The sequence below is a fragment of the Primulina tabacum genome, chromosome 7 (assembly GCF_025594145.1).
Source record: "Primulina tabacum isolate GXHZ01 chromosome 7, ASM2559414v2, whole genome shotgun sequence".
NCBI classification, from domain to species: Eukaryota; Viridiplantae; Streptophyta; class Magnoliopsida; order Lamiales; family Gesneriaceae; genus Primulina; species Primulina tabacum.
The window spans coordinates 35,925,191-35,936,161 of record NC_134556.1 but is presented as its reverse complement, the minus strand read 5'-3'; the positions used below and the strand labels follow the sequence as shown (position 1 = coordinate 35,936,161).

Sequence of the window (10,971 nt, the reverse complement as noted above, 5' to 3'; positions counted from 1 at the left end):
TTGCCTATAGAGGAATTATCATTGGATAAGTTGATTGTCAAACTCGCTTTCCGCCATTATATCCACCAGTATGAATGGAGAAGATCAAACGGTCAAGCATCGTGTCTAATTCTTGAGTAGGTCTTTTTTGAGACGATCTCACAAATCTTTATTCATGAGATGGATGAACCTTGCTCATATTTATAATAAAAATTAATATTTTTTAATGGACGACACAAATAGAATATTGTATCACAAAATTGATTCGTGAGGTCGTGTCACAAGAGTTTGTATGCTTGAATTAGGAAAACACCAATTTATTTTATTTAAATACACGACTGATGAGCCCGTGTTAATTTGTTTTTAAACTTTCAGGTTATCTTGATAAAATTTGTGAGTAGCAAGATTCGAATATAATAAATAGTTTTGTTAAAATTGGATACTGGATTGATAACAGATTCTATGTTATACCGAGAGTTGCATTGGGCCCAGATAATTTTATCTCTGGGCCTCGTATATTTTGATGTCATCCAGCTATTATTATTTTTTTAATTTTTTTTTTTTTTTGTATATGCTTAATGATCTCCTCTCATCAAGACTACGGGCATGGAGTTAATTGGATTGGGTCGTTGAAGTAAATAAAAAGAGACTTGCCATAAAATAAATTGAATGTGCTTCCTACTGCCGAACCTATTTAACTTGTTAGGCCGACCATGACTTCTTTCAATATTTTAAAAATATCGAGTCCACTTCTGTCGCAATTACGTGCATTGGACGACAACTTAGTAAATAAGTCGTTCATGTCAAATAATTCAACATTTTATTTCATTTTAAATTATTAATTTCTTTCAAAATCGACAATGGCACATTTAACAGAGGTATACCATGGTAGATATTGTAGTTGAGCTCGAATATCATCACAATTTTTATCAGTTAATTTAATATTATTCGTCGATTTATCGAAATACATTGATAACATGATACTTGTGCTATAATATTTTGAAACCACATGGAAGCCATTTCTTGTCTTTGTTATCTTTCGATTATGACGATCACTCTCTATCCTCTTCATTCTCCGGTTTTACAAGTTAATACTAGCTATAATATAATATATGAAGAATCCATATTTTCTTGGTACATAAGAAAATTTAGATTACAAAATCTCGTGTCATTGGATCTTTGCAGCTTTTCTGTGTGGATTTTTGCATTTATTAATGTTATTTGTGGCGTCCACCTAGAAGAAAAGCCAAGCTGGGGCACCCAAATGCCAAATCTCTCCAACCTTATCCTCCCTCTGAAATGAAACTCGCCCTTCCCGTTGATAATAATAAGAACATTTAAACAAAAAAATTGTATAACCTGCGCCTCTATGGCAACTTATTACATTACAATTACAATTACAATTACAATTATGTTATGTTAAGATTGAGATTCGAACCTCACTCAATCTTAAAAACTAGTTCAAAAAATAGGATTGTTCAATTTCATATATGCAACTCACATTGATTTTATCCGATCGATGTGAGATAACTAACATAACCCTCTTAAACTCATTAATAAACATTTGGAGCATGAAGTTTACAGATGACTCAACTATGGATAGAACGTGTGGGCTAACTATGGGCAGTCCAACACATAACGGTAAAACTTGAGCTTTGACATCAAATTAAAATTGAGACTTTGATATAACTCAACTCCAAAACTTGACTTAAAGAAAAATGATTGTCGAAGTTCATATATGCAACTCACACGATGTAAAACAACTAAGATGTTATACTTGTATTTTTGTTTAACAGTTAAAATGTTTATGCAACTTTTGAATATATGAAATGCGTAATAACTTTTAAATAATAAAGGAAAAATATTATATGTATAAATTGTGTTATAAATTGGGTTATAGTTGTTGTGAAAAAGTAAAAATTTATGGTAAAAAGTAAAAATCTCAAACTCTCAAAATTTACCAAACTACACACTTTATAATATTTTTCTCTCTACTCAATTGTGATTTTCTTCACAAATGAGAGATCTATTTATAGGAAATCTTTACAAATAATCCAAAAATAAAATACATCATTACCTACATCATCACACACTAATTTTCAATATTTACAACTCTTATTTTCAACATTCAAATATTCAACATTCAAATATTCAATACTCACATTTTAAATATATTTTTCAACACTCCCCCTTGTGATGATGATCATAATGATTGTCTTCATTACGTGTTTTTATACTGCCTCGTTAAAAACCTTACTAGGAAAAACCCATTGGGATAAAAACCATAGTAAGGGAAAAAGAGTGCAGTCACGTAAACTCCCCCTCATGTTGACACGAACAATTCTTCACAAATTTCGTAGATTGCGCATCCCAATATTATATATGTGCTTTCTGAATATTGACGTAGGAAGTGTCTTTGTGAAGAGATCTGATGAGTTTTCACTTGATTGAATGTGACGAACATCAATATATTTATTCTTCTCTAGCTCCTTAGTGAATGCGAAGAACTTAGGAGGAATATGTTTAGTTCTGTCGCTTTTTATGTATCCTTCTTTCATTTGAGCAACACATGCAGCATTATCTTCATATAGTATCACAGGCTTCTCATCAGATGATAATCCGCATGAAATTTGGATATGTTGGGTCATTGATTTTAACCACACACATTCACGACTTGCTTCATGTAGTGCAATAATCTCGGCATGATTTGATGAAGTTGTTACGAGCGTTTGTTTCTGAGAACGCCAAGATATTGCAGTGCCTCCACGAGTAAATACATATCCAGTTTGGGAACGTGTCTTGTGTGGATCAGATAAGTATCCAGCATCAGCATAACCAATTATACTTGGATTAGCATCTTTTGAATACAAAAGTCCCAAGTCTGTCGTTCCTCGTAGATAACGGAATATATGTTTAATTCCGTTCCAGTGTCTCTTTGTTGGATATGTGCTAAATCTTGCCAACAGATTCACGGCAAAAGATATATCAGGCCTTGTACAATTTGTAAGGTACATAAGGGCACCGATGGCACTTAGATATGGTACTTCTGGACCAAGAATATCTTCATCATCTTCACATGGACGGAATGGATCCTTTTCTATGTTTAATGATCTAACAACCATTGGAGTACTTAAAGGATTTGCTTTATCCATATTAAAACGTTTAAGGATCTTTTCTGTATAATTTGTCTGGTGAACAAACATTCCACATTCTTTTTGTTCAATTTGTAAACCCAGACAATACTTGGTTTTTCCAAGATCCTTCATTTCAAATTCTTCCTTCAAGTATGACACAACTTCTTGAATTTCTTTATTCGTTCCATTGATGTTTAAATCATCAACATATACAGCAATAATTACGCATCCAGATGTTGTTTTCTTAATGAAAACACAAGGGCATATTGAATTATTTACATATCCCTTTTTCATCAAGTGATCACTTAGTCGATTATACCACATTCGACCTGATTGCTTTAACCCATATAATGATCTTTGTAATTTCACAGAATAACATTCCCTGGGTTTTGAACTTTGTGCTTCAGGCATCTTAAATCCTTCAGGGATTTTCATATATATATTACTATCAAGTGATCCATATAAGTAAGCTGTAACAACATCCATAAGACGCATTTCTAAATTTTCAGATACCGCCAAGCTAATCAAATACCGAAACATAATTGCATCCATCACAGGAGAATACGTTTCTTCATAATCAATTCCAGGCCTTTGAGAAAAACCTTGTGCAACAAGTCGAGCTTTATATCTTACTATTTCATTTTTCTCATTTCGCTTTCGAATAAAAACCCATTTGTATCCAACAGGTTTTACACCTTCAGGTGTAAGGACTATAGGTCCAAAAACATTACGTTTATTTAGCGAATTTAATTCAACCTGGATGGCATCTTTCCATTTTATCCAATCCTGCCGATTTTTACATTCACCAAAAGATTTTGGTTCATGATCTTCGTTATCATTTATGATGTCGATTGCCACATTATAAGAAAATATATCATCAATTTCATCTATATCTTTTCGGTTCTATATTTTTCCAGTATTAATATAATTGATAGAGATTTCATGATTCTCGTCAGTTTGTGGTTCTGACAGAACATTTTCATCATCATGTGTTTCTTCAGGAACACCATTCTCTATTTGTGATCATCATGTGTTTCTTCAGAAACGTCATTCTTTATTTTGTGATCATCGTGTTTCTCTATGAATTTTCTTTTTCGAGGATTTTTATCCTTGGAACCGACTGGCCTTCCACGCTTCAGGCGTTTAATGACATCATGAGTATCTTCCATTTGTTTCTTTGGAATTTCAATTCGAGCAGGGGCATTTGCAGCATGTATATATGATTTAGTTACCCCTTTTGTGTCAGCAAATGCATCTGGTATTTGATTTGCTATTCTTTGCAAGTGTACAATTTGTTGTACATCTTTTTCACATTGTTTTGTTCTTGGATCCAGATGTAACAATGATGATACATACCATGTAATTTCCTTTTCGGTATGTTTCTGTTCTCCCCCTAACATTGGGAAGATTTCCTCATTAAAATGACAATCAGCAAAACGTGCTGTGAACACGTCGCCTGTCTGAGGTTCAAGATATCGAATGATTGATGGACTATCATAACCGATATAAATTCCAACCTTTCTTTGAGGTCCCATTTTCTTTCGTTGCGGTGGTGCAATAGGCACATACACCATACATCCAAAAATTCTCAGATGAGAAATGTCTGGTTCTTTACCAAATGCAAGCTGCAATGGGGAGTATTTATGATATGCACTTGGTCTGATGCGAATTAATGAAGCAGCGTGTAAAATTGCATGTCCCCATATAGAAATAGGGAGCTTTGTTTTCATAATCATTGGTCTAGCAATCATTTGCAGACGTTTAATCAATGATTCAGCCAATCCATTCTGTGTATGTACATGAGCAACAGGATGCTCAACAATGATTCCCATAGACATACAATAATCATTGAAAGTTTGGGAAGTAAATTCACCAGCATTATCAAGTCTAATTTTCTTGATTGTATAATCGGGAAATTGATTCCTCAATTTTATTATTTGAGCAAGTAATCTTGCAAATGCAACATTTCGAGTTGATAATAAACATACATGTGACCATCTGCTGGAGGCATCAATCAATACCATAAAGTATCTGAATGGTCCACATGGTGGATGGATTGGTCCACAAATATCACCCTGATTACGTTCAAGAAACATTGGTGATTCAGTTTGGATTTTGACTGGTGATGGTCTTATAATAAGTTTTCCAAGAGAACATGCTTTACATTGAAACTTATTATTCTGAAAGATCTTCTGGTCTTTCAGTGGATGACCATGTGTATTATCTATAATTCTTCGCATCATTGTTGAACCAGGATGTCCCAATCGATCATGCCAATTGGTTAATATCGAAGAATTATCAACTACCATGTTTGATTCAATGAGACTTATATGTGTATAATGCAATCCAGTAGGGAGCATTGGTAGTTTTTCAATCACATATTTCTTTCCTGATTTATATGTGATAAGACACATATATTTCTCATTCCCTTCATTCATTGTTTGAGTATCATACCCATGGGAATATATATCATTAAAACTCAACAAATTTCTTTTCGATTGTGGTGAATATAAAGCATCATTGATTAAAAATTTTGTACCATTAGGTAACAAAAATTTTGCTTTACCACATCCTTTAATCAAGTCTACAGGACCTGATATTGTATTCACCGTTGTTTTTGTTGGTTTTAGTTCCAAGAAATATCTTTTATCTCGGAGGATAGTGTGCGTTGTACCACTATCGGGTATGCAAACTTCAGCTTTGCTCATAGCATTTTCCATATTTGAACTTCAAAAAAATATGCAATGAAATAAATTACTTGCAATATATATTTAAATATAACACAAATCATAATTATACAATAAAACATTATTCTATGAATACATGAAAAATAGATTATTGTACATTTATATTCTACCATTATATTGTTCATTTTCAGAGAAATCGTTGAGAAAATCTGCAGTATCAATATTGTTCATTTCTATCCCACCAACATATTGATCATTTCCAGAGAAATCATTCATAAAATCACCAGCATCAAAATGAGTTGAATCACTCAAACGGTCACTGCGTTCAGTGAAGTTGGTCTCCTTTTCTTTCCCCTTTAATGATTCTTTATAAAGTTTACAAAGGTGCTCAGGGGCTCGACAAACTTTGGACCAATGTCCTGGAGTACCACATCTGTAACAAGAACTTTCATATCTTTTTGAGTGCTTCTCATTAACACTTGTATTCTCATGATGCCTTTTCTGTGGATGGTTTGGGACGTTCTTTTGAGATGAGTTATAAAAATAATTATCTCGATTATTTTCAAAACTACGGCCTTGACCACGACCACGGCCAATTCCACGTCCACGTCCACGACCTCGACCTCGACCTCGACCAAAACCTTGTCTTTGAATTTGATTTTGGTTTCCAGGTTTAAATTCATTTTTACTTACAGCATTTACTTCTGGAAATGCTGTTGATCCAGTGGGTCGGGACTGATGATTTCTCATTAATAGCTCGTTGTTTTTTTCCGCCACAAGAAGACAGGCGATGAGTTCAGAATATCTCGCGAATCCACGTACTCTATATTGTTGCTGTAGAGTAATATTTGATGCATGAAACGTGAAAAATGTTTTTTCAAGCATCTCAGATTCTGTGACCTCATGTCCACAAAATTTTAATTGCGAGATTATTCTATACATCGCCGAATTGTAATCACTGACTTTTTTAAAGTCTTGGAATCTCAATGTATTCCATTCATCCCGGGCGGTCGGAAGTATAACTTCTCTTATATGTTCGAATCTTTCTTTTAATCCCTTCCACAAAGCCATGGGATTTTTTTCAGTCAGATATTCACATTTCAATCCATCGTCGAGATGTCGACGCAAAAATATCATGGCTCTTGCCTTTTCTTGTGACGTGCATATGCCATTTTCTTTAATGGTCTCGCTTAGACCCAATGACTCAATATGCATTTCTACATCTAGAGTCCATGGCATATAATTCTTTCCCGTGATGTCGAGCGCAACAAATTCGAGCTTTGTTAAATTTGACATGGTGGTACTAAAAAAAATTACGATGCATTTTATTAGTTAATGAATATTGCAATACAAAGTAATGGATAAACAACAAGTAAAAGCATTTGTAAAAATAAAGAAAACACACGAGGAGGATATTCTCCGATAAATAAAAGACTCGTGAGTATGATAACCAAAATAATTAAAAATATCCTTGAGAAAGCCATCTTCTTTTTTCTTCGAAAAATTTGATGATGAATAATTTTTAGAGAAGAAGAGAAAGTTGGATTGATGGAATGTGTTTGTGAGATCATATTTATAGGGCAAAAACTAGCCGTTTTTTACCATTTACGACCGTTGGGGTACAAAAAAAATAAAGGTATGTATTTGTATAATTTTATGGTAATAATATGATATATATAATATTAGACATTTTTAAATAATTATGTATATCATATCATAATATTATAATGAGTGTCATAATTTATTTTGTTTAAAAACCTTATAGGCTTTTATACTTGTCGTATCCCTTACCGGGAGTGTGGGATGTCGTCTTAACATCCTCCCAGGATTTATAACAAGTTTATGAAAAATTTATTTTTATTATTTCTAATAATAACATTATATTGTATATTAAATAAATACACAATAAATAAATAACAGTAAAATAAATATAATTATTTTCGTTACCTTTTGCTTCTGTTTGGAGCTTGGAAAAGTATGTAGGACTTTTAGAGCTTCGTGCTGATAACGTGTTGTGAAAAAGTAAAAATTTATGGTAAAAAGTAAAAATCTCAAACTCTCAAAATTTACCAAACTACACACTTTATAATATTTTTCTCTCTACTCAATTGTGATTTTCTTCACAAATGAAAGATCTATTTATAGGAAATCTTTACAAATAATCCAAAAATAAAATACATCATTACCTACATCATCACACACTAATTTTCAATATTTACAACTCTTATTTTCAACATTCAAATATTCAACATTCAAATATTCAATACTCACATTTTAAATATATTTTTCAACAATAGTATATATTTGAAATTATAAAATTATCCGTGTATTTTATTGGAGAAAAATATTTTCAAAAATATATTGAAAATAGTTTCGTAATTAACGTGTAACAGAATCTGAACATGTAGCATAAACCTATAATAAATTACAAAATTTAAAAAACAAAACAACTTATCATTAATAGTGATAAATATTAAAGCACAATCATTTACATATAACAATAGTAACAATAAAAATAACAGTAATTTTAACTATCCTCGGAATCGTCGGGGCTGGGGTATTCATTCAGGTCGGGCTTCTCGGGGACGGGGCCGGAGTCGGCGCGTGCAAGGCCGGTGGCCTGGATGGCGTCGACGCTAGCTCCAACTTCAATGGCTTTCTTCCTTATGGTGGCGGCAGACAACTCCCCAGGCTCGTCACCATCTTTAACTATGTGTTCAGGGAAGTTCAGCCTCGCCGTAGGGCCGCGGAGATAGAAAACCGCGGTGTCGTATGCACGAGCTGCCGCCACCGGGGAGTTGTAGGAGCCGAGCCAGATTCTTGATCTTTTGTTCGGCTCCCTAATCTCCGCCACCCATTTCCCCCATTTCCTCATCCGTATACCTCTGTAGGGCTTGTCTTGCTGCCTCCGCCTCCGCCTAGTCTCCCCGGTTGATGAACATGGTGACGAATTAATACAAGCTTCTTCCATAGTTAAAAATCTAATTGTTGAAGAAAATAGAACGAACCCTTTTGATTTCTTGGGATAGTTCTCTCAAAAATTTCGACCTTTTTTGTAAGGAAATTTGAGAAATAATATTAGCTTGAAAATGAGAATGACGACATCGACATGTTTGTGATAACGTCGTATGAGAAATAAATCGTAGAAAAACACTTGCTTTGAGGCTTCATACTTATGTATTATTTATCACACGGATGTTGACTGGTTTAGTTGACGGGTTGTCATAATAAAATATTATTGAAAAAAGAAAAAAATTATATCCTTGAAAATTGAATTTTATATGAGTAAAATATGAACATAATTATTGATATACATGACAATATTATGATCCACAAAAAAATGGATATAATTCTGTCTTGGTATACTTATTGGCGTGGCTTTGCGCAGCCCGCCCTCGCATTATGAATGGTCCCACGTTGTTAATAATTACGTTGTCTTGGTTATTATGATATGATCGAGAGTTCGATTATCATGTTAACATTTTCGTGGACAAATTTTTCTTTCAGTGTTTGTCTATTACGTTGTACCTAACCAGCGTGATTTATAAATTATGATGTTAATTTCAATAGGTTACCCTGTGAATATCGAAGAATATAGAGATAAATTACGTACAAATTTAAATTTTAGATATTAATAAATAGGACATATAAAATAATCATAGTAGACTGAGAATGCAAAGAGGGACCAATTATTAAAAGTCGGGAATATAAAACTAATAATATCTCCAATGAAAAAAATCCTATATTTCATTCATATACAATTAAAGTGATACATCGTTTCTTATTGTACCATATCAAAAATTATATTTCGTATATCGTATCGAAAATTACGATATGAGCAAATTCATACCGATATCGTACTGAAATTTTCGGCATACCGAAAATCGATATATCGAAATTTTGAACAATATTACTAGCATACTGATTATACCGAAATTTTACGGTATACAGAGATTTCGATACGGTATTGTATATACCGTTTTATACCCTTACATTTTAAAATTTTATAAATTTATTGTTTTAAAAAAGTATATATTTTAAAAAAAAATTAGATATTTTTTCTGTATTTCGGTATTACAATATATACCGAAATTTTTAAATTATATACCGTTACGTTACAGAAAAATTCAGTATTGTTTCCGTACCATACAGAAATCTTCGATATACCGAAAATTTGGTAAATACGGTATTTTTTTGTATGATAATCTCGATATACCAAAAATTCGTTATTTTTTCTCGCTCGTATATCCAATGACATCACAGAAACTGCGTGTTATACAACTTTTATTACAATTTAAACTTTTGCCCGAAATTCGGCTCTACCGCCGCTACGTTTAAATTTAATGGACTGAGGTTACTACACAGTTCGGGACATATTCCATCAACGCACTAACATCAACTTGTTTTCAAGATCCGATTTTCAAGCCTTGTAATAAAGAAGATCCGCTCTCAGATCGCATGTTGATTCCAGTCTTCAATCAAACGGAATCCCCTGGTAGTGGTAGTTGGGTTGGTGAAATCCGATAATCGATTGGCTTTAGTTGGGCTATAACCATATTTCCATGGTCTAGGTTCAAGGGCAATACCGATTGAGGCTTGGAGTAGATAAGGCTTCATGGACCCAATTTATAGGGCTTTGTTGGACAGACTCGCTAGTGTCCCAGGGATTGACCGGTGACACTACTAACTTAATTGACCTAATATAACAACCAATCTTTTCGGCATTCAATTTGCGCATCAAAGGACAATGGGAGACCTACAACTTGATGGAGACAATTAATTACCAAATTATTATTATTATTATTATATGGTGTTTTGACAGGGAATGTTATCATCGAATGCCTAGCATATATTGTGCTGAAATGGACCACTTAGAACTGTCGATTCAAATTCGAGTTTAGTCTTGCTACACAAGCTCGCTCGATCGGGTAGCTAACTATCGTGCTCAACTCTCGTTCAAAATTGTACGAGTTCGATTTTGAACTTTTTATTTCTCTTAAAAAAGTTGAAAAAAATGACAATTGTCACCGTAAAATAATATAGATAATGCCAATGGTATAACTCAAATTTTTTAAATTGTGAAGCCGTCCAATAACTATATTTATGTATTTTATTAGCAAAACAATTATTACACATCAATGTTCATCTTTGGATAATTTTATTCTTTGAAT

The 10,971-nt window shown here is 33.2% G+C and overlaps 1 protein-coding gene across 1 annotated transcript; it reads right to left on the bottom strand.

Annotated features, from left to right (window-relative positions):
- Positions 1-8,251: 8,251 nt before the first annotated feature.
- LOC142550914 (ethylene-responsive transcription factor ERF008-like) lies at positions 8,252-8,957 on the bottom strand. The gene has a single exon (XM_075659959.1). The coding sequence runs from the start codon at positions 8,769-8,771 to the stop codon at positions 8,328-8,330; it is 444 nt and encodes a 147-aa protein (XP_075516074.1). The 5' UTR covers positions 8,772-8,957; the 3' UTR covers positions 8,252-8,327.
- Positions 8,958-10,971: the final 2,014 nt, after the last annotated feature.